Genomic DNA, 25,263 nt, shown 5'->3' with positions numbered 1-25,263 from the left:
TAACTGCTAGGACTTAAGATTGGTTAAATAGGAGGCCATACACCAAGGCTGCAAACATACCTAATATTCCTTCCTCCTCCTATTTTCCCCTCTGAGATGGGTCGGGCTGAGAATGTGTGGCTGGTCCAAAGTCGCCCAGTCAGCTTCCATGCTAGAGCAGGACTAGAACTCACGGTCTCCCAATTTCTAGCCAGGTGCCTTAATCTAGGCCAGTTAGGTCGAACTGGCTGCCAAGCAATTTTTTTTAATTCCATTTATATCCCGCCCTTCTCCGAAGACTCAGGGCGGCTTACAAGCTTAGCAGTAGCCTTCATTCTATGTATATGCCTGCTTATTATTAGGGCTTTAGCCCCCCCCCCAAGCGGCATTATTACAAAGTCAGCTTAATTGCCCCCAACAATCTGGGTCCTCATTTTACCTACCTCGGAAGGATGGAAGGCTGAGTCAACCTTGAGCCTGGTGGGATGCGAACCTGCACTAATTGCAGGCAGCTGGTGTTACTTAAGGAGGCATTAGCCCACTGCTCCACCAAGGCTATCCTTGGTGCATAGATTATACACAAAAATCGAATATAATATTATTATTAGATTTTTATCCTGCCTTTATTAATTTATAAGTAACTCAAGGTGGCAAACAAAAATAATATCCTTTTCTTCTCCTGTTTTCCCCACAACAGCCCTATGAGGTGAGTTGGGTTGAGAGTGAATAACTTTCAGGCCTACGGTGAGACTAGAACTCAGTCCCCCGGTTTGTAGGCCATGACCTTAACTACGACACCAAACTGACTTTCATATATCCCAGAATATTTGTCTAACATGCTGAAGTGTGCCCCATTATAAACAGATGATTTGGAGAGAGGCCAAATTGATTGATTTTCTGACATGTAGTTTTAAACTGGGAAATAATACACGGGTCTTCAATACATGGGAAGAAAATAATTCCAAAGTGGAATAAAAACTCCCTCCCCTCCAAATAGTTCTTTAGACTGAGCCATGGGAACTTCTCGAGTAATGCGGGAGAGAGTACATCCTCCTTCTGCATCATGAAGTATTAGCCTAATTGTTCAGAAGAACTTCCTGTGGTCCAGAAAGGGTTTTGTACAGAAAGGACAAGCAGAAAACTTCCAGGCTAACTCCTGGACAAACTATGATGGACTCTAATATGTGATCCGCTCTCCCCAGGTAACATAATTTAGTGTTGTTGTTTTTTTTTAAAAAAAAAACAACAACAAATATTTGAATGATAACCTAACAGGTTTGGGCAGCGATTGGTTTAATTTTCTGCAGATCGTTTTTAACATATCTGAGATTGTTGAGGTTCATTTTACTGTATAATTTGCTTCGCATCAAAGTTAAATATTCGCTCTGTTTGTATAAAGGGCGATATTTTTCCCCCAAAAGAATTTATATAATATCAACAGTCTGCTGGATGCAGTCAAAGAGGCTTAGAAAGTTATGAGCAAGCCCCTTTTTCACCTCAGAGCCCAAGTCATGAACATTGAACAAATCCCATCAGTGCTTGGGGTATATAATAGCATTGTTGCTAAATCAATGGTGAATTGTTTTGCTAATCCCTGGCACTTATTCAACCAAGCTCAGCAAGTTTCAGCAGCATAATGCAGCAATACCTTCACCAATGTATTTGTAGGCTAGATGTGATGCTCAGCACTTCAAATCCATGAACCTTCAGGGCAAACAAACAAGAAAACAAAACCAAGATTATGAAGAGAGTCATTGATAGCCGTTTTACCTCCTGCAACAGAACAAGCCCAAAGTCATTTTCCTTTCTTATTATGAGTTAATTGCTTAAATCCAGTGTTGAAACATGGACTGAAACTGGTTCCATAAGTTTGAATTATGCCAAAGCAAGCAGTGTGGCACATTCTTGCCTGACTCTCTGTATCACTTTCTAAATGTGGACTCGAACTTAAGCAGCATGGAGGCAAAGTAACAAGAATTCAGTCTAATATACCTGATGGACAAGTTTGGGTGAAGGTTATCTACTCGGCCAACTTTGATGAACGATGACCTGTTGCGCTTTTCCAAAGTCTTGGCTTTACTGGACTCTATGGCATCTGAATTCTCGTGGCATTATTGCAGATTGTTTTTTTCTAAATGATTTCCAAAGTTACAAATGATTGAACAAAGGAACAAGAGTTGACAAAATGAAGTGGAACAATCAGACTATGTTACTTTTTAAAATTTCATCCAGTGCTTCACAATAACTTCTCTGTCAAACTACTTGTGTCTAATTATAACCTATCTACATACCAGTAATTTAAAGTAATGTAGTACTGAGGTTATGCTTCTTTCTTCTTTGTCCTCCCCATTTTCTGTTCTGTTGAGTGGTTACATATTTCTTCTTTGACGTTTATCTATAAGCTGCCTGGGAGCCTTTTCAAGTAAGGCAGACATGTCAAACACAAGGCCCAGGGGCCAGATCCGGCCCTCGAAGTGGTTTCATGCGGCCCGCGAAGCCATCCTGGAAACAGTGAGGGAACGGCCCCCACTGCCTTGGCCCTGGCCCAGAGACCCTCCTCCTGCCAGAGACCCTCAGATCTGTCCCACTCCTGCCCAGGCCCCCACAGGCACCCTTGATGCGAAAGATGTAGAGCTGGCAATGCCCACCCAGTAGGCCATACACACTCTAGCCACGCCCACCCAGTAGGCCATGCCCACCCAGTAGACCACGCCCACCCAGGCCATACCCACCCGGCCCCCTGAGGGCAACTGCAATGCTGATGCGGCCCTCAATGAAATTGAGTTTGACACCCCTGAAGTAAGGAATAAGCTAAAATGCTTATTAACAAACAAGCCAATTAAACAAGGTGATTGTTTTTCTCACAGCGAGCAGTCTTAAGAATAAGCAGGCTCGAGTCCTAAGTAATCCCTCCCTTTGGTGTTCATTTCCACCCATCTTTGAATTAACTACTCATGATGGTAAAACCATCATGAATGAGAATTGGATAGTGAGCCTGCCATACTGTAGTAATTCTCATAAGAACAAAAACAAAAGGGGAAAAAATCTACACTATTTCACCATTTATACAGAAAACATGCATGCAGTTCTACACTAGCAATTTATAGTTCTGTGCACTAACAAAAACAGATTTTATATCACCACGGGGAAGTTTGGATGCTACTATAAGTTGTTAGCCCAGAAACTTTCGCTAAGCATTCACTAGGCTGGGGAACGATATACTATACAAAAAACAGAAACTTTGATCTTACACATTCATGACAGCTTGTGTTAAGATGATGTCTTTCTAATGTCTCTTTAGAGTCCTTCATAAATATCTGCTATCCCAGGTAAGTGTTGGATAAGCCTTTAAACATCAAGATGTGTGCTTTAACTTAAGAAGCACAAGCATATTTAAATTCCTCCACTTCTCAGGAAAGTTCTCAAAAACCCAAAACAACCCAAAAAGAGGTGGGGAAAAGGGGTGAAGGGGAGCTTCTGGTAGCTGACATAACATTGGATCATTGTGAGCTTTCTTTGCTTTTAATTTTCTGTTAATATTGTCTGCTGCTCAGAGCTTGTTCGAATGGAGCAACACAGAAATACCATTGATAAATGTGACGGAAGGAAAAAGGTGATGTCAAATAGAAGGTTCTAAAAGATGAGGCAGTTTTATTCTCTTTCTCAAAGAAAAGAATTTACCTTGAAAATCATACTCTTAACACTATCATCTGCTGTAAATGTTGTGGCCAAATGTTTAACAAAGCTGTTTCTGTTTACAGAATCAGAGATTTCACACGACACAGCTTTTTTTCCCTCTTTATTTCTACACAGTGGATCTCAGATAATCTTTCTAGTGTATAGACAGCACAGCAGAAGTAATGTGCATTCTTCAGCTGAAATCACAACCTGCTTCATGTCCATCCAACCTCTTTTTGTGTGGATTATGGACCGGATGGTGGGGCGGGCTTGCCCTTCTGGGAAACTTACCCAATCCAATGTTTCCCATAGCAGAGAATTTGTAAACCCTGGTCCTTTCTTTTATCTAAATGGATAGGGGATCTTTGTGTCATATTAAATACAGCTTGCTTTCACGATTCAAAAGATGAAGTGGCATTAGGTATTAACGGTAGCACAAATGTACATGGCACTGAATTGCACTTCCCACCATCGACGATGCCTACCCTGCTTCCTCTATGGGTTATAAATTCTTACACACAGAATTATAATGCTGATATTAAGCATGGGTACATTTCATTTACAATTCCTTATTCATTAAACTTTCAAGCTACTTGTGCTATGAAATAGCTTAGTCACACAACAGGCTAATTTATAGTGCAATTTGGCTCTAGTTTAGTTGTAGGCACCTAACCAGTCAGCATACCATGATTTAAAAAATTGTGGCTTGTGAGAGAAATATTGCAATGATTCTCCAGCTTTTGTCGGACTCCATTTTTGTTAGCCTTAACCAACACAAACACCATACAGTGTAGACATTTTATTCCCCTTTACATCTCATGTAGATCATGAAGATGCTACATCATGCATCTAATGGAATTCATGAAGATGAGCAAGTAAAGACAAATTACTGTATACGAAATATGTAAAGTATGAGGACACAAGACCCTTCCCCATATGAAACATTTATGAGGACTCCAGTGACCCTGGTGAGTTATGTGCAAATGTCTTCTTGATGGGCTCTCTCCTAGAAGGTATCAGCAACGTAATTTTGCTTCTTCTCTAAGTTTGTCTTGTATGACTAATACAAGTGGCAACAACAGTAACTTCCTTAACAGCTAGCTACCATTTTGCACCCTCCATAATGATTCAGACACAGAATAATTCTGTGCATAGAGGAGTAATGGCAGCTTATTCCTCTATCAACAGTGGAGAAAACAGTGTAGTTTTGAAAGAAGGAAAAAGTTAAATGAAAACAAACAATCCTTGCCAATATCAGAGAAGGGAGTGCTGCTTTACTGTTGTGTAGAATGGTATTCAGTAACAAAGTTGTCAAGTTCCAGCTGAGAAGCCAATGAAGCAAAACACCAGAGACATTGCAATCTCTAATGTAAACTTTATTAGGCGTTAGCAAACCGGTACGATAGAAGGAAAGCTAGCACCAAGAATATGGTGGGAGACAGATAATTAAAAGAGCAAAACTTTCCCTCCCTTTTCTAATAGTTCAGGTCACATTGTCTAATTAATCTTCCAGCAATTGTTATGAGAAGAAACTTTGGTTTGCCAAAACATCTTTTCAGTGGCTTTGACCAAACTCTCCCATTTCATCGCCCGTAACTGTAAACTGGCTTCTCAGCACCATGGTGGTCCTAAAGACAGTAAATTCTGTAGCTTGACAGAAATGGTATTACTCAGTGCTTTTTTTGTAAAAAAAAAAAAGTCGGAACTCACACATCATACAATACCTTTGTAGTTGGAAAAAAAAACCCTTCAATTTTAGTGTATCTAAAAGACTAGGATTTTGTTCAAGGTAAGTTAATACTATTAATGTTACCATGCACTGTGTGGCTTTAAATTACAAGAAGACATTTTATTAATCTTTCGGGACATTTACCATTGGCATACCCATTTAGTTTAATGAGTGGAAATGTCAGCTTTCTATTTGGAATGAAATTGGCCCAATAAAACAAAATTTGGTTGCTTGTAAAAGATTGAATTATTTTTAAGAAGTTGTCAAACAAGGTGGAAAAATTTATATTTAGAGTTTAATATGGATATTGACTTGAAGCAAATTAAAGTTGAAACTTTGTCAGTGAATGTTGTTGTTGTTAGTTGCGAAGTCGTGTCCGACACATCGCAACCCTATGGACAATGTTCCTCCAGGCCTTCCTGTCCTCTACCATCTTCTGGAGTCCATTTAAGCTCATTGTCAGTGAATAGATTACTTTTAATTTACCCTTTTAAACCCAATTTAATAGATCTGTTTAAACCTTATACTGTAGGCCTACATTTACGTCTGACCAATACATAATTAATATATATTATTATTAATAATAATACCTCCAAATTGCAAGACATTGGCTTTATTCTTATTCTTCCCCTCTGCAGTTTGAATATAAAGTATAAAAGACTAAAAGGAGATTTTCGTAGACATCCCAGCCTTTGAACTACCCAGGGAACTGAAACAGCAAAGTTTCACTGTCGAGCAACCTTCCACGCCAGTTGCCTTTCTTTCCACTTGCTTCGCCTCTTTTTAACCTCACACCCCCACCTTCTGTAAGGGAAGGCAAAAGGCTCGCTCACCCTCTCGTGAAAGATGGCCTCCATGTTTGTTTCCCACTGCCACCATCAGCTTCCACACCACATGGTCCGACCCAGCCAATCAAGTCACGCTCTGGCTGTGGTGCTCTGGTGCCTGATGGCTCCTCCTAAAGGAGGCAGACAGCACCAGAGGGGACCCCGCTCGCACCGTACCATCGGGGCATTTTCAAAAACAAATGAGGATAAGAAGGGAAACAATAGGAAAAGAACGCAACTCTGGAAAATCCATCGAAGAAAGGTGCCAGAATTCCGTTCCGGTGCATTCTATGACAAAAAAGCCCTGGTATTATTACATTGTTCATCTAGCCTTTTTTAAATATTGATCTACTCAAGGTGGTAGACATACTTAATACTCCTGCCTCCTATTTTCTCACAACTCTATGAAATAGATTGGGCCAAGAGAAAGTGGCATTAAGAATTCATTCTCCTGGTTTTAAGTCAACACCTTAATCACTACACCAAACATAATGAGTATTTGGGAAATATCTGGGAAAATGTGGGAGGGAAAATCCAGGCAAAAATTATGCTTCTATTTTTTAACCCGACCCTGAAGAAAAATGCTTTATTTCATAAAGGGTATAATAATTTTACTTTAAAGCCAGTTTGGTATGTGGCAAGGCAATCAGGCTAAAAATTGGGAGACTGTGAGTTCTAGTCCTGCCTTGGGCATGAAGCCAGCTAGGTGACCTTGGGTTATTCACTTTCTCTCAACCTTAAGAAATAAATCTTAGCAAACCATTTCTGAAAAACTTGCCAAGAAAATTGCAGGGGTTTGTTCAGGCAGTCTCTGATAATCGGACACAACTGAATGGAAGTAAAATATATTTTTACTTTACAATAAAATATGGATTATTCTGAGCATAGCCAATCTGAAGAACAAAGAAGTTGAAGTGGAAAGAGAGAGATCTTAGTTGATAAATATTATTGGGAATTTCACTGTAATAAAGAAATAAAATGGTATAGATATGCTGAACAATACAAACTGCAGTATGAATTATCTTTAGTTTTGCAGTTACATTGCATAAATGCTTGCATTTACCAATGTGAAAGCTATACCTGTAGAGGTAGATAAGTTTAGCTATCGGCCATCCCTGCTGAGCTTGTGAGTTCATCTAATGGCCGAGTCACATTAAGTGAACTATGGTTCATTTTATAAATCGTTTACTGAAGTAGACTGGTTCAAACAACATTGTCACAATACTTTGCAGAAACTAAACCAAAATTGGAAGGTGCCTTGGATGTGCAATTGCCCTGCTCATTCTGGCCACCTTTCTTGTGAAGAGAAAATAATTGCGAGTAAAAGACTACACAACAATCATGAAAGAGGATCTCCTATGATACAATGATATAGTTCTATTCGCTTCCCAACATTATGTGATATTCATGTCTGTATTCTCTACTCAGGTCAGCTTATCTAAAATACCAAATTAAAAATATTTTTAGCCATATTCTCAAATTTACATTCAACATTCTAAGCAACTTTGGTAAGCATTTTTGTTGTCTTTAAATTATGTAAATATATCATCAAATGAAATCCAGCCAATCTTGGCTTAAAGGTAAAGGTTGTCCCGCACATGTGTGCTAGTCGTTTCCAACTCTAGGGGCCGGTGCTCATCTCCGTTTCAGAGCCGAAGACCCAGCGCTTGTCCGAGGACATCTCCGTGGTCATGTGGCTGGCATGACTAGACGCCAAAGGCGCATGGAACGCTATTACCTTCCCACCACAGTGGTCCCTATTTTTCTACTTGCATTTTTACGTGCTTTCAAACTGCTAGGTTGGCAGAAGCTGGGATGAGTAACAGGCGCTCACTCTGCTACACGGCACTCGGGATTTGACCCACCAAACTGCCTACCTTCTGATCGACAAGCTCAGCGTCCTAACCCACTGAGCCACCGCATCCCTAATCTTGGTTTATGCCCCCCCAATAAAAGTGAACCTAATTAGTACTTCGATGGGAGACCCAATCTAAATTACTTGTCCCGTCCACGTTTCTTTCCAGTATCAGTAATTGTCGCAACAGGCCCATCATCCTGACATAAGTCCTCGTCTACGATATTCTTTCCACAATTCATCACAGACTTAATTCACCGCTTTAAATAATATAAACATTTTAAAGGATGGGAATCCAACCTTTTTTATTGGAAGGGTTTTTTTAAAAAAATAAACGGTAGGATAAAGAAGGAATAAATCAGAAAGGGCATAAACGGAAAGGAGAACCCTGAAACGAACCCCCTATTCTGGGGCTGATGGAAAAACCTTCTGCTCAGGGTGAGCTATCCCAGGGCGAAAGGCAGCGAGGCCGTGCGCGGAGTACTCCGACACGGTAGCACCAGGCGCATGCGCGAAACATTTCCCAGTAGCCCCACCTTTCTGTGCCGATTGGTCGTAGGCAGTCGATCATTTCACGGGTGGTGGCACGGGAGATATTTCCGTCGCGGACTTATGACGTATTAGGTGGGTGCCGAGGGATCCGGCGGTCGGCCGGGCCGGGCAGGTTGGGAGAGATGGCGGAGTATCTGGCCTCCATCTTCGGTACCGAAAAAGACAAGTAAGTGCGTTTGTTTCCCCCACACACACACTCCGAGGTCCCCGAGGCGCCTGCGATTTAGGGCCACGAGGCTTGTGACAGCTCTGTGGCAGAGACCATTTAACAAGCAATGGATTCCCACGAGGAGCTCTTATTCTTTCTCTCGGTCTGAGATCCGCGCGTGCGCGCTCTTCGGCTCTGGGAACCCGAAGCGCGCGAAACCGCCAGCTCTTTTCGCAACTTGCTGTTGCTCGAACGCCTCGTGCAGCCTGGAGCGGCGCTTGAGATGGCAATTCAGAAGCGCGCGCTCGCGGTGGGGGGGTGGGTGGGGAGCCTCTTTCTGGAGGAGGAGCGCGTGGCGTACTCGCCCGCGCGCGCTCTTCCGGAAGAGCCACCGATGGCGGGCTGCGGACGGCGAGGGGCTTCCTCAGTCCGCTTGGCCTCTTTGCTTTCCCGTTACCCCAACGGTCCTTTTTTTTATGGCGGCGGAAGCGCACGTGAGAAGGCTTTGCCGGAAAGAAGACTTGCAGGCTTCAGGCGGCTCTTCCTCAGCATTTTCACTGCAAATAGTTCGGGCGGGAAGTCTTCGTATACATCTAAAGCCCTTGTTGCCATCAATCCTGGGGGGGGGGGACTGCTTTTAGCCGGGCATCACCTCTCAGCTCGGGTGAAGACATTTAAAGAAAGAGGGATTGAAAAGTTTCGCCTGGCCACCCCATTTTTATTCTTGATAATGCAAAGTGAACACTTGAAATCCTGGCTTGTTAAAACTATGCTATGCACTTTTTATTTGTTTGTGGGAGGGTTTCTGTCCTTTACTCCCCCCAATATCAAATATCCCTGAGATAAACACATAAAATTGATACATTTGCAACAAAACCACTAACAGTTATTTGTAATTCAAGCAATAATTATCACAGTTCCATTATATCAGACATGTCAAACACAAGGCCCGGGGGGGGGGGCCAGATCAGGCCCGCGAAGTGGTTTCATGTGGCCTGCGAAGCCATCCTGGAAACAGGGAGGGAACGGCCCCCACTGCCTTGGCCCAGAGATCCTCCTTCTGCCAGAGACCCTCAGATCTGTCCCACTCCTGCCCAGGCCCCCATAGACACCCTTGATGCCAACGATGGAGAGTTGGCCATGCCCACCCAGTAGGCCATACACACTCTAGCCACGCCCACCCAGTAGGCCACGCCCACCCTGGTCATACCCACCCAGCCCCCTGAGGGCAACCACAATGCTGATACGGCCCTCAATGAAATTGAGTTTGACACCCCTGCATTATATCTACCTTCCTGACCTCTAGAAAAGGTGCCATCCAGGAGCTGACTGTTCCAGAATGATATCCCGGTGATAAAAAAAATAATTATTTTAAATCCACCTGCACCACATCACATAATGGACAGAATCTTCAATATTCCCTCTTTAAGACAAATGGACCAGATCAGTTCTTTTTATTTGGAAAAGATAAGCCTTGGAAAAATATAGAAGCCAAACAATAAACAGGTTTATAGGTTAAAATCATCTCTTTAAATTGTACAAGGAAACCTATTGGGAGATTTCAGTGCCTGCAAACGAGCACTACACAGCTGGAGTAAGTTATCTGCCAGCAGATAGGTTGATCTGCCTTTTGATCAGTTGCATTTTCTGGTTAGCTTTAAAAGACAGCTCCATGGAGAGCATATTCAAGTAAACTCTTCTGGAGGTAATAAATGGATCAGTTACTGTCACCAGGGCCTCCCATTTCTCATTAAGCAAAGCTGGAGAGGCTTCTGACTGGCTGCCATATGCCTACTTGTCTCTATGTCAAATTGGTGGGCCGTGGGCCGGATGTGTCTTGGGCAGGGAACGCCTACCCCAGTTCCGCAAAGGCAAAAATCGTCATGATACGTCACATAAAGCGATCGAGTTTGACACCTGTGCTCTATGTAATGCTCTTCATCTGCTGTTACAGCCTCATTACATTTTCTATAGTCTATAGTTGTTGAAAACAGAGAACCAGGAATGCCTCTTCATTGCCATCTCCCCTTTAGAAGAGCTTATTATATACCAGGTCCAGCTATTCATACCCCAACCCTTTTGGCTTGGAAAAGCCATAGGATATGAATCGCCCAGCAACTGGTGGAGCTCATATGACCAAAATGAATCCTAGGCAACATATTGCAGAATTTATCCCAGTTACTTTTTCAGACCCCATCCATGCAAAGTTCAAACCTGAGAGAATGTGAGCAAGTTTATCAGCAAAATGTGGCAAAACATTACACAGTGGCCTGTGGAAAGAGCTTTCCTGGTTTTTTCCAAAAGGGAATGATTCACAAAACAAGGCTTCTAGGGCATTATCCGCAAATGCAATAAAGGCAGCAAAATATGCTTTTTATACAAGTTCATATGTATGTTTGGTCAAGTTTGAGTCTTCTACCACTGGTCTTCCAGCCGTTTCTGTTGATTTATTTCCTAAGCTCCCTGATAATCTAGGAGATTGGTATAAAGGGGAAATTCCTCACCAAATGAAATTGATTACAGAGGCTTGAATATTTAAAATGTTTCTGAATATTACCTAGTTTTAATTTGCAAGATGTACTATCCGTATTTATTGTCCTAAAATGCTTCATTTGGCTTTCCTGTTATATTTAATGACGGGAAATAACTTGCATGGGTTCAGGAAATTAGCATGGAATATTTCCACATAATGTACACTCATTTTTTTTTCTACTTTATATATTCTGAGACCCTCAGGATCAAATTTGAAATAGCAAGATTCCTCTATAGATCGTCATTGATTTAAATTGTGGTATAGATAAAGCATATCTAAATTACATCCCAGTTCAACCATATAGTATTTGGGAATAAGCTTAGCTTTGTTTGTGGAACTTTCAAGGAAACCAACCTAAGATTAGTTTGTTAAAATAAGACAATACCTTTTGAGAAGTGCTGTAGCACAATTTATGAAGTGTTTTACATATTTTGTTTATATTCTGCCTTTATTATTTTTAATAAGTAAATCAAGGCAGTGAACATATTTATATTCCTTCCTCTTATTTTCCCTACCACAACAACTCTTGGTTGGGCTGAGAAAGAGTGACTGGCCCAAAGTCATCCAGGCTTTCATGCCTAAGGCAGGACTAAAGCTCATCGTCTTCTGGTTTTTAGCCTGAAAATGTCCTGTCTACTTGATAAGATAACCTTTATTGTCATTTTTTTTACTGTGGGCATACTGGCACACATTAAAATGATTTGATTTGTTATTTATTTACTATTTCTATGCATACTGATTTTACTGATCACTAATTTTAAAGAAAAATTCTCCATTTTTGTTTGATTTCAGGGTCAACTGTTCTTTTTATTTCAAAATTGGAGCATGTCGCCATGGAGATCGATGTTCTCGATTGCACAATAAACCAACATTTAGTCAGGTTTGTGTATTTTCTTTTTACAATTCCTCACATATCTTTTTATATGTGACTTTTAAAACTTAAGATTTGTAAAAAAAAATCCTAATTTGCTGAAAGTTTTTTTTAATAGAAACGTTCACAAGTTATCTTTTCTAAAACCTGCCCTTTTAAATTATTTTATTCTGTGCCATTAAAAATAATACTTATTTGAATGTGATTTGTTAAAAGTCAGCCAGTGATAACCTTTTGGGTCGTATTTGCCATAGTAAATAAATACTTTTTTTAATTGAAGAAATCTAATTTGACCAAAACCACCTTTGATCATTTTCCTGATAAGTAGTTCTGTGAAATTGCAAATACATGTAAATTTCTGCTCTTCAAAAAAAAGCTGGCATGAAAATATATCATCTTTATGACTGTCTCTTCAAGGGAAGTATATGTGAAATAATAATAGGCCTTGCTGAATGGTTTTTTTATATAGCACAACATAGATTTCAGTTTTTCATTTCGTGCTAACAGCAGTCTAGTCATTTTTAATGTCATTAACATAGGTAATATTTTTGCATCCCAATAAGTCAAAATCAAATATATCATGTAGTTTAGGACAGTCCAGTCCAAGGGTACGCAGTCTAGTGCTCTCCAGATTCAGCTTTAATCAGTTCCACTATAATAGCCATGATGAGATTGTAGGCATTGTAATATCCAAACTCTGAAATGTAGAACATCTGTTCTGAGCTAGTTGTGAACTATCAAGATAGCTTTGTTACTAGGAATACACAAATCCTCTAATGCACACTTTGTCTTATTTTATTAAATAGCAAATTGTTTTTAATGTAAGAATTTCCATATATTTCAGCTTTTTATCTTTTAAAAATGCTTAACGTTAAAATAATAAACATTGTTATGAAAATAAGACATCAGCTACTTGCGATGCAGAAATTGCCACACTTAAGCACTGGTTACTAAAACTAACTAGGATAGAAGTTGAGAGTGCCGTGTTTTTGCTTTCTCCCCTCCTTTCCCCGTGTGTTTGTGAACCAATGACACCAAAGATATAGGGAAAATATTTTGGCTCCCAATTGGATAATTTTGCTCATGAATAGTGTATAGATCACGAGTGTCAAACTCAATCGCGTCACTTGACGTATTATGACGTTTTTGCCTTTATGGAGCCTGGGTGCCGCCAGTTTGACACCCCTGTATAGATAAATGACTAGAAAAATCTTTCCTGTTAGTACTGTATTCTTACGTATCTCATTAAGTTTACAAGTAGGTACTCATTGCTGTTTACTGTTTTTATATTCTGTTCATAGACAACAACATCTACTCAGCTTTCAACTAAAATTCTAACATTGCTTCAATATGTTTTTCAATATTCCAGTCTAGTTTGTATTCCCAGTTAGTCTGTTAACCAAGTGTTAACAAAGCCAATCTGCTTAGTTTCCAACCAAGGCGAGATTATTAGGTGTTGTTAAAACTTTTGCCAATGAGACACTGGGCGCTAATTTAACAGAAATATCTAGCCAAAAGATTCAATGTATATATGTGTAGCTACATGATAGTTCTTCAGATTACCTGGCAATAAATTGATTAGTAAGTGCTAACATTTTAAATTTTACCTGAACAAATGAGAGGCTGTTTGCAGATGACATCTCACTAGCATAACATGATCATAATGATTGGTCCTTGTTAACAATCTTGCTGCCTTATTTATACCTTGTCTATCTACCAGTAGGACATTAAGAACATTAGAATGTAAAATAAGATATAAACAACATCATTTAAACAGTAAAAAAATATTAGTGCTTAGCTAAAGGCTAAGGCTTAGCTAAAGAAGATCTTGATTCCTTTCCTGAAAACTGAAATAATTGAGAGGAGTCTACAGAGAACTCCAAACAAAACTCACTGTTTAATCTAGGAACAATATAGCAAATGTTGTTGTTCTTTAATGGGCCTTTGAAAGCATGGAGAGGCCACCCCACTCCACCTCTGGCAATGGGGAAAAAGTCGCAATACGTCACGATATATCACGTGATGCGGCGAATTTGACACCCTTGTTGTAGAGGGTTTCCCTTGTAGCTTTAATATCCATATAGGTTCATAACTACTTTAGTTTCGGAATACTTTACAGAAATATATTTTTTGTTTTCCAACTATGATCTGTTGTAGTGCTTTTTACACAAGCTAGAACCTCTTGTTGGCTGCCTTGTGAGTCACTACATTATTTGTTATGGGAAAAATTTGTTTTGTGGTCGTTGTTTTTGGTACTCATTGCACCTCCCAGAACCAATTAAAAATGAGTACCGAGGTATCACTGTATATTACCAGTAGCTAGGTTTCTGATGTCACACCTATCTCATAAATACATTAAAAGGTCAATTAGCCTGAATTGAGAATGATAAAATGTGGAGTAATTTAATTTAATTTGAATTACTCTGTCCTGTCTGTTTTCCAATATTCTGTGACAAGTTAGATACTTAACAAACAATAGATATAGGTTATATTATTATGGTTAATGCAGAAGTACATTACTAAAGAACGTGATTTTTAAGAAATCTTGCAGGTTCATGCCAGCTTGCATAAAAACAGTTTTAGCAGATAGAAGCAATCATTAGCACAGAAACAATAATTGATAAAAGAATTATTTTACTGCAGCTAAGGACTACAGGTTAACACTGGCTGGTTTTATAAAAATAAATATGCTCTGGAAACAAATTTGTAAATATAGTGGTTTATATCAGTTCAAATAAAAGCTCGTGTAAACTAACATTTTTTTTAAGTAACATTGAGCAACTTAAACTAATATGGACAATTCAATTCTCAGATATTAGATTACTAACTTAAACATGGTTTGTTTTTTCAGACAACTTGATATTAAGAAGAACGGTACAAATGTAAGGTTTCAAGTCTGCCTGGGCAAATTCTTCAAGTAGAAAAGTACAAAGACTGAAAGGAAAATCTTTCTTTAAAGATCTGCAAAAAGTGAACATTTAGAAACTCATATTATTTAAACAGAAACTCCACCAAGAAAAGTCTTGATAAGACTGGAGACTGTGTGGCAATCATCTTGATATATTGACATATATTAAGCAGTCATTTTTTATCTAAACTGAATGGATTTAACTTTAAATGATGTTCACAGATTGGCTGATGAGTTACAAAAATACTGTATTACTAACTCCACTTCTAGATGTGAGCTAAGTAGTTGCTTCTTGGTGAAACTAGTCACTGTTTTCATAATATGAATGCTTGAATGGTATTTTAAAAAACATGGTGCAAATACAAAAGAAAATAGCCTACAACTTGAGAAAAATATTAAGCAATTCACAAAAAGTTGTCTCTTTGCAATTGTCTATTATATGCACAGCAGCCAGTAGAATTCCCCTTTTTATTTTTTTTTCCCCGCAGACCATCTTGATTCAAAACATCTATCGTAATCCCCAAAACAGTGCACAGACGGCTGACGGCTCACACTGTAAGTCCCACAGTTGGAGAAATTTTTTTTTAAAGAATGGTGTTAAAAGAGCCCATTCCTAAATATGAGAAAATCATGTTGGCTTCTGAGCTGCTGACATAAAGCTGTTGCAAACAGGACAAGTGATGGAACTCTTAACATAATGATCAAGAATTTGTTAAATGCCTAGGTGTATGCAAAAAAGAATGGCCTTTAACAAACAAATTGATTAGAATTTTATTTTCTTTAGGAGAATGTGAAACATTGCTTTTGTATTGTTAAGAATAAGTATTAGGCATTTATCAAACGTCTTGGTCTTTTTGTCTGAATTTTTTTTTTTGCATTAACGGTAAGTGAAACTTAGAATTTGTTTCACCTTAACGCTCTTAGACAATAGAGATTTCAGGACAACCTTACTATTGTCTGTTAAGGCAACTAGTATCAGACATTTTTAACATGATTTTATGGCATCAAGGATCAATTATTAAAATAGAATTGTTGCATTTGAAATTAATACAATAGTAAAGTGTTGTGAGATCTCTATTTTTTAATGTTAGGGTGGTTCAAAAGGGACACATATTTTTCTCGTGGGAGAAAATAACATTCTCTCTTTCAGCACTGAGACTCAACTAAAAGTGATCACCAGACGGAAATCAGTTTGTTAAACTTATTTTCCATAATATAAAGTTGTTGCGTTTTGTATTTCAGACCATTGCCCTCTTGAACATTTACCGTAACCCTCAAAACTCTTCCCAGTCTGCTGACGGTTTGCGCTGTAAGTTCATACAAGTTCCTTCACTGGTTCCCTGGACTTGATTGTCAGAGCTCAGTGTCAACTGAAGCTGGTCTACCATTTTTAGTTTTAACGAAGCAAACTGGCCACATTTTATAAAATGTGTCTGAAAATTTTTGTCCTCAAAACCCAGCCTCCCATCCCAAATTTTGGCTACCCACCCGTTTTATATATACATATATATATATATATTGTTTTTTAAGCAACAAGTTAAAAGCCTTGAGTCATTGTTCTGCTTCTCGGTCCTTGCCCCTAGCACCATTTTTTTCAGTATATTTTTAATATTTTGCTGTTACTCAGTGATAATATCAACAGCATGTAATTTAATTTAAAATGTTCCATCTATATTTAGATGCTTAAATCACTTTAATTTGACCTCTCTGTGTAGGTACACTTAAAATTTATTTAATTTCAAAACTGAAATTTAGTAAATGGGAAAATGTGGAAATTAATTTGAACTAACTCTGAATACCTATGTAGTTATGAATTATGAAAATCTTATTTGTCTACTGTACACCAGTAGAAATAAATAACTTAAAAGGGTAAATAATTGAGCCAGTCTGTGATTTGCTCTTGAAGCAGTTAAACAATGCAATGATCAAGAATTAATAGTTAAGCACAATCTGCTAATTATGGTGCTGTCTCCATTTCCCGCTGCTAAATAATATGCAGTGATATGTCATTATCTGAGCACGTATTAAAATTTCCTTCAGCCTGAAAATTAATTCGTATATAAGCTATATGGTTTGCTGTGAAATTGTTACAATTTTATTGGCCCAAAATCTGCTAGCTGAACATTCAGCAGCAGGTATATTTCAAAATAATGTAATAAACATTCAAATAATAGTTTTTAAAATTTAGTGTTATTAAAATAATAATCAACAGCATTTTGCTGTTAAGGAGTTGCATGGTTTGTTACAAGACAGTTTGGTTATTAAAAGTTTACATTGTTTAACTACTGTGCTCCCCTTTGCTGTAATACAATAGCATCAGTAGCATCTAGTAATAGTACTCTGATGTTATACTCATTTAGTCCAGAGTACTATTTTGTAATTTGATTTGCTTAGGATTGTCTTTTACAGGAAAATACTTTTATTAAATTTAGGAAAGTCACATATGGCAACAATTGATGTACTGACAGAATCTGAGCAAATAGCCATTAATTTATATATAGATAGGATATTTCGGAACTTTGCTGTGACTTTTTAATGCATTTTAAAACCTCGTAAAAGATTTAAATGATTATATATATCAGTGTTTAGTATCCAATTATATGTGTGTTGTTTAAATATAAATGTAGCCATTAGCCAGTTTTTCTGAACTGGGTGTCATACATATATATTGGACAATAGTTTCCATAATCTCAGTGTACCGTTAGCAGTTAGTTATACCACCATATATCTTGAAAGCACTGTGCTGTTTGTTATATATTGCTGTTATCTTTATTGAAATAGATTTAAAGTGGATCATAATTTTTAACAAAATGTTTGGGAAACAACGACTTGAATTTTCCCAGACATTATTATTTCAGACACTTGTTTGTAAAGCTTGCTTATTTGAAAGTATAAATTGCTTTCAGTGAACTAGAATCTTTTAAGCTATTCCATTATACTTAAAAGTTTTGTATTAAATGAATATAAACAGCATTAATACATGTTTAGTAAAGGACTGTAAAGGCATCAATTTTTGCCATACTCTTTAGTTTGAATTAAGTATATTTAAAACATTTGCTTTTAATAGGTGACCTAATTGCCTATAAAGTTTTCAACTTAAGGCATGGAAATAATACTGCACGGCTTGCTTTAACTGTTATGAAATTTGCAAGATATTTGGAACAAAATTCCTCCTCCAGTCAGTAAATACAATTAAAATGGAGGGCTTATGGAAGGAATGTCATATATGTTGTGTTAATAGCTGTGTTCAGTTGTATGGATTGTGAGCAGTTTTAGTTATACCACCCCAAAAAATTAATATTTGCTTTTAGGAATAGTAATTTTAACATGACATTCACTTAAAATATTTAATGTCATTTCTTATTTAGTCCTAGAAATTATATTTCAAAGATTCTTACAAAAACTGTAATGTTGGAGTATTAAATATCAGATTAGTTTCCTTAGTTATCATTCAGTCTCTCATGAAAGTGTGTGTTTGGGTTGTTGATTGAAACTATAAAAATTGCTGTTTTTTTTTTAGGGACTTGCAGAACTGCTCATGGTCTACATCTAATTTTTAGCTAAATTATATATTTTTTACTCCAGTAGACGGCTTCTACTGTCATTTCACTAAAAATTATAAACAATATACTCAAAAGACCTTTGTATTGCTACAGTGCAAAACAAGTTCTAATTAATGTGACTTGATATTTACAGGTGCTGTGAGTGATGTTGAAATGCAGGAACATTATGATGAATTCTTTGAGGTATGTTATACTGAACAAAGCTTTGGACATTTTTGTAAATGTGAACATCAAGAACTACTTTACTGTAGTTAAAGCTACACTTTCTGATGTTTATAATGGAGTAAAATATTTTAAAAGGCTAAATTTCTGCCCAGTGCTTTTTAGGCTACATGTTGTATGCAAACCTGACTAAGTGATTAAATTTGAATTTATTATGGTTGATCACATAGCCAGATGGGTAAACTAAATTTGGCACCCATTGAATAATTCCCAAAAACCTGGAATAGGCAAATGTTACTGTTTGATGGCATTAAAGGTATCATTGCAGGATGTAAGCTCTTCCATGTAAAGCTGCCTTTTGAGATTATTATTATTTGCAAGCCACCAAAGCCATTTGGTAACTGGTGGAAAAAATATAAAGTTTAAATAAAATAATTATTGTGATGGCTTTATGTATTTAATTCTTTTCTTTTTGTGTCTTATTGAAAATAATTCAGTGACGACAAGCTTTTTGTCTATCTAGGAGGTCTTCACAGAAATGGAAGAAAAATATGGTGAAGTAGAAGAGATGAATGTCTGTGATAACCTTGGAGATCATTTGGTTGGAAACGTATATGTAAAGGTAAAATGTAGAAATAAATATAGATATAGATTAAAAAGGCATACTAAATGGAGTATGTGATTTATTTTGAACCTAAACCATGCTGCGTTCTGGACACCCTGTCGAACTATTGCAGATGAGACCATGATTGGTCAGAAGAAAAATATAGGATGTTTTTGTTATTTCAAGTCTAGAACAAAATCCAGAAAGATTGCAGTGTTTTACAGGAAGTTGGAGAAAGTCTGTTGCACATTATCCCTTTTCAGCAGCATAGAATATCCCACTACCAGTTTCCCAATGCTTTCCATTCCTCCACTCCTAAATGCCCTCGGCCATCAATGTTCCTGAGAATTTTTTCCCCACTCATCTCTACTGCCCTGAAAATATTTCTGTCTCATTTTAATCTGTGTCTGGAACAAAACAATTTATTTTTGTATCTGAACCAAATCCATATTTAGGCACAAGCCACCCTAAAATAGCTATTCTATGCATATTCCTAATCTACATGATCGACAGGTAAATATCCATGCCTGTTGGTTAAAATGTAAATATCAATGAAATAATTACAAAGTGTGAGACAATGTGCACAAGGCAGATGGAAAAACGATCTTCAGAGGGCCTGTGAAGGATTGATTGTATTGCCAGTGATTCTCAAACTGGATGGTGAGGGATAAGACCAATGCAGAGATGGCTGGCATTAAGAAAAAGTCTGGTCAAGCTTGCTCAAGCAGTGGGAACTCTGTCGGAAATTGTTCAAGGTTTTGCTTTTTGTCTCCACAATTTTGCTGTGCCAAAAATTTGACAAACCCTGTGATTTAAAAATTATCGGATAATTCTGTCCTTCTGACACGTATTTTTGCTCAACTGTAACATTAATGAATTCATTAATTTTATTCATAGGACAGGCGGGGGGGGGCACACAAATTTAGTTTTCAGAAATTGCAGTACCACAAAGTTTGAGAGTTACTAGCATAGTCAGTACATTTCAGGACCTAAGTCCTTTATCAAGAATGCAAAAGGCTCCATTTCTTTCTCTGGATGTGTTTTCACTGCCTTTTATAAAGAACTTGGAATCTGAATTACATTAAATTAAACAGTAAGAAAGTATTGTTTAAGTATTTTGGGATCACTTTTCTGTCAAGTACAGTAAATTTTCTAAGCACATAAAAATACGTTTTCACAGTAACATGTCTTAACTATAGGCAAAGTCCACTATAAATGACTGATACGTTGCGCATCAAGTTTTTCTTACAAATTGTCTTCTGAAGAAAATGTTTTCTAAATTCTGGTTAGAATACAGAAAAATTCTAGATTGATTAGGTTCCAATGAAATTTTGTCTTGGTAACACTGTTGAAACTAAGTAAGCAAAATGAATAATATTCTGTGATATTTGAAACTTTAGTTCTATTAAAACTTGATGCTATAAAAAGGTTATAGTTTCTAAAACAGCAATTTCTGACATTCATTCAAAAGAATTTTATTAAAATCTTATTGCAAGAGACAATTAGATTAGAAAAAGTTATTTTCCTCTTTCCCTTTTGAAACCTCTGTAGTTTGAGCTAATTTTCACGCTCCCTTCTCTTATTTGAATTTTTATTATTAGTCACAAAATATTGTCAGGCAGCTTTAACATGGCACTTTACATGTATAGAACTGATTTTTATAATGATAAGTTGGCATTCTTTTTTAATTCATACTGAGGCTAGATTTTTAAAATGTTTTTGAAAACTTCTATTTTTTTAATGGAAAAATATTAATATACTGCTATTATGTGGCTAAAGCAAGGAGCAAATGAAAATCAAGATAACAAAACAAGGAAAATTACATAATGTAAACTTCACCATCAGAAAGTTGTCCTAGAAACTATAAAATAAGCTGCTATTGAAGAGTATGTCAGCTGCAGAGAAGGGCCTCTTTTTCATCCTAAATCTTTGCAACACGCACACAATCTACTGCGAGTCCCTTGGCGATCAAACCGATCAGTCCTAGAGGAGATCAACCCTGACTGCTCTTTAGAAGGCCAGATCCTGAAGCTGAAACTCAAATACTTTGGCCACCTAATGAGAAGGAAGACTCAACTGGAGAAGAGCCTAATGCTGGGAAAGGTTGAGGGCAAGAGAAGAAGGGGACGACAGAGAATGAGGTGGCTGGATGGAGTCACTGAAGCAGTAGGCGTGAGCCAAAATGGACTCCAGAAGATGGTAGAGGACAGGAAGGCCTGGAGGAACATTTTCCATAGGGTCGCGATGGGTCAGACACGACTTTGCAGCTAACAACAACAAATACAGTATTGGCAAAATGATATTGATTTATTTTATTTTTCATTTTGAAAATGGTGTTTTTATGGTTGGCTTAAATATATTAGAAATAAATACATGCTTTTCCAGTTTCTCATAATATTGGAAAATACAGGTGTTAGGCATTCCAGAGGAAATCTGGAATGTGTTTGATTCTAATTATTATTTAACTCTTATCAGTTTAATATATCAATTTAATATATGATATTGTTATAATGACTATATCTAGATGGTTTTCAGGAAGTTATATCAAATATTTCTAAATGAACATTAATTAATAAGAGGAATGGGGAAGATGTGCTGACCTTGCTCCCAGTATCATTCCCCCTTCCATAAATGACATTACTTTAAAACAGGGCTTTTCAACCTTTTCACCCATTGTACCACTTTTAGGATATCGCAATATCTGAGTACCCACCAGTCGCCTGACCAAAAAAAGAAAGAAAAAAAATGATGAAGTACAGGTAGTCCTCGACTTACAACAGTTCGCTTAGTGACTGTTTGAAGTTAGAATGGCACTGAAAAAAGTGCCCCCCAAGCCACAGCCGAGCAAGACACCTGCTTGCCCACACAGCGGCACTCTTCCTCCTGTCCGAGGTTTTCATTGTTGTGAGCATTTCTGTTGAGGATTGGCAGCGGGGGTGGGGTGGGGGTGTTTGGTTTTTATTCCCCCCCCCCCCCCCGCTGGGTGGTTGCAACAGGTTTTGGTCACTTCACATGACCCTGGGACACTGTGACCGTCATAAATATGAATCAGTTGCCAAGCATCTGAATGTAAATCACAAGACCCTGGAGATGCTGCAACATTCCAGCTGATTGGCTCGCTCAGAAGCGCCAGGATTAGCCCTGAGCTCCAGCTGGAGCCTGGCGCTGATCCTGGTGCTTCCACTGAGCCCTGACAGCCCCGAAGAAGCGCTGATCCTGGCGCTTTCACTCAGCCCTGCAGCTCCAGCCATCTCTCCCTCAGGTTTGTGTGGCGTTACCACCGGTTCAGCTCATTCCCTTCCCCCGCTACATTTCTAGGATGGTCGCGTACCATCTGCCAGGTGCCAATGTACCACAGGTGGTATCCTTACCACTGGTTGAAAAGCCCTGCTTTAAAAGAGCCAAGGTTCTTGTGTTCACGCAGCTATACTCTTTCAGATCCTTACTATTAAATATCCAGGATCAAGGCCCAAAGCGGCAGGGTCAATTTGTAATCCCATCTAGTCACAAAGCTCAGAGCAATACAACTTGAAATGGCTAAATTCTGCCAGAATACTTTTCCTTTTTCTGAGAGACAAAAGTCTGGAACCTAGAGTATGCAAAATGCTTTGTCTAAATATTTCAGGCATGAAACTTAATAAAACATTCTTATCCAAATTATTATTTTAACATACACAATATATGGAAACAACATTGGATATAAAATTCCCCCCCCCCCCCAAAATGTGGTGGTTTCCCTTGCATCTTAGAAATGCCACCTGGATTTGAGCAGCCCCTGCAATATGGACAATACTGCACTGAATTGGCACTGGACATGGTAGATATGCAGAAGGGTGGGACAAAATACCATCACCAATTTGTGACTGCGGGCTGAAAAACTATTCAACGTATAGTCACAGAGTGCCAAAGTAGAGCCTATAATGGAGACTTTGTTGATTTCTTATCTGTGACAAATGAAGCAAAACTTATATCTAATCTGGACATGTTTATAATATTTTAGATTAAATATTTTGTATTTTCTATTTCTATCTCTTGTATTTTTATTGAAATGTGATGTGAATGTGCCATGTGATAAATAATCAGGAAACAGTGGTACTGTGGCTTGAAACACTTCCAGAATGTTTGGCAAAGCTCATTTCATGCTCAAAACATTCTGAAACAAATATTTTGCTTATTTTTTTGCTTGGAATATTTTCCCTTTGATTCAGTTTAATTACATAGAACCTTTTGTAAAACATTATTTCAGTTTCGACGTGAAGAAGATGCAGAAAAGGCTGTGATTGATCTGAACAATCGGTGGTTTAATGGACAACCAATTCATGCTGAGCTTTCCCCTGTGACAGATTTCAGAGAAGCTTGTTGCCGTCAGTATGAAATGGGGTAATAAATCTGTCTCTATTGCTTTATGTCTCTTAGAAATCTTATGTGACCAAAGTAATTAATAACATTAGACAGAAAGCTGTAATGTTCTTCATTAATCAGTCTGTATTTATTTCTTTACTCCCAGAGAGTGCACAAGAGGAGGTTTCTGTAACTTTATGCATTTGAAGCCAATTTCTCGAGAATTGCGACGTGAGCTGTATGGCCGCCGCCGCAAGAAGTAAGTATTTCTGAAACTTTGAAAGTATTTTTAAAAAGCATGTTATTTAAAAATAATTTTCAAATTATGCAGAGAGGCAGAAGAAACAATAGATCATATACCCAGTTTGTAAAAGAAAATTGTAGAAACTCATTATGAACAATGACATAACACGGTTGCCAAAATTAGTTGTTATAACATCTGTAAAAACTATCATGTGCCAGTAATGAAAAATTGACGGGAACATAAGAGCTGAAAAAGTAGTTGAAAATGAGTGGATTGAAATATAGTGGGATTTCCAAATAGAAAATGATAAAAATCTTGGCACATAACATACCAGATTTAACTGTGATTGAAAAGAAGAAAGGGTGGATAATTGATGTGGCAATATTGGGATAGTAGAACAGAAAACAAAGAATTGGAGGTCACAAACTATCAAAATCTTGATAGATGAGCAGGGGGTTGGACTAGATGAGCTCCAAGATCCCTTCCAACTACTACTACTATTATTATTATTATTATTATTATTATTATTATTATTATTATTATTATTATTATTATTATAAATTCAAAGTTTATGGCATGAACCAGTTGTGGTGATCATTGATACACTGGGTGCCATACCCCCAAAATCTCGGGCAGCACTTAGAAGATCTGTACATTAACAAAATGTCAATTACAAAAGGCCATGCTGGTTGGATCCACACATTTACTAGGCCAGTTATTACAACCTAAGTTCTTAGGAAGAACTCAATACTTATGTAGACCAACACATCTAAACAACTGGCAACTGTAATTTTACATGATTATGTACGTAACAATAAATGTATATGCCACCAAATTCCCAATAACTGCGTGGTTTACAACTATTAAAACATTTAAATGTAAGGAACAGTAGAAAACGTGCACATGTCACAAGAAGAACAACTACAAAGAAAATAACTGAAAAGGGAACAGAAGCAAAGAGGTATCCCCTCCAAGGGCCAGGTCTTTAAGGCCCTTAAAAATCCTAGCAAGGTGGGAGCCATTAAAACCTTGGGAGGAATTTCATTCCAAAGAGTAGGCACTGCTGCAGAGAAAGTGTGCTTCTAGGCCTTGACAGTTGGCTAAACAATGTCATCAGTGCACCATTGAATGCACCAGTCGGCAGTTTCTCAAGTAACTATTTATTTATTTATTTATTTGATTTATATACCGCCCTTCTCCCGAAGGACTCAGGGCGGTGTACAGGGCAATAAGAATACAGGATACAGGATACAAGATTTAAAGTTAAAT

At 37.8% G+C, this 25,263-nt stretch overlaps 1 protein-coding gene across 8 annotated transcripts in view; it reads left to right on the top strand.

The window, feature by feature from the left end:
- The first annotated feature begins 8,371 nt into the window (after positions 1–8,371).
- U2AF1 (U2 small nuclear RNA auxiliary factor 1) overlaps positions 8,372–25,263 on the top strand; it is a 20,285-nt gene continuing 3,393 nt past the window's right edge. Inside the window, exons 1-7 of one of the 8 annotated variants that reach the window (XM_083361559.1) lie at positions 8,372–8,786; positions 12,094–12,181; positions 15,569–15,635; positions 18,777–18,826; positions 19,329–19,427; positions 23,656–23,789; positions 23,917–24,009. In XM_083361559.1, coding sequence (XP_083217685.1) covers positions 8,743–8,786; positions 12,094–12,181; positions 15,569–15,635; positions 18,777–18,826; positions 19,329–19,427; positions 23,656–23,789; positions 23,917–24,009 — 575 coding nt within the window. In that variant the 5' untranslated portion in view covers positions 8,372–8,742. The other 7 variants (XM_083361558.1, XM_083361560.1, XM_083361561.1 and 4 more) reach the window with 7 other exon arrangements.

Source organism: Vipera ursinii, assembly GCF_947247035.1.
Source record: "Vipera ursinii genome assembly, chromosome: 4".
NCBI lineage: Eukaryota > Metazoa > Chordata > Lepidosauria > Squamata > Viperidae > Vipera > Vipera ursinii.
The sequence above is the reverse complement of the archived record's forward strand: the minus strand, read 5'-3'. Positions and strand labels throughout refer to the sequence as shown.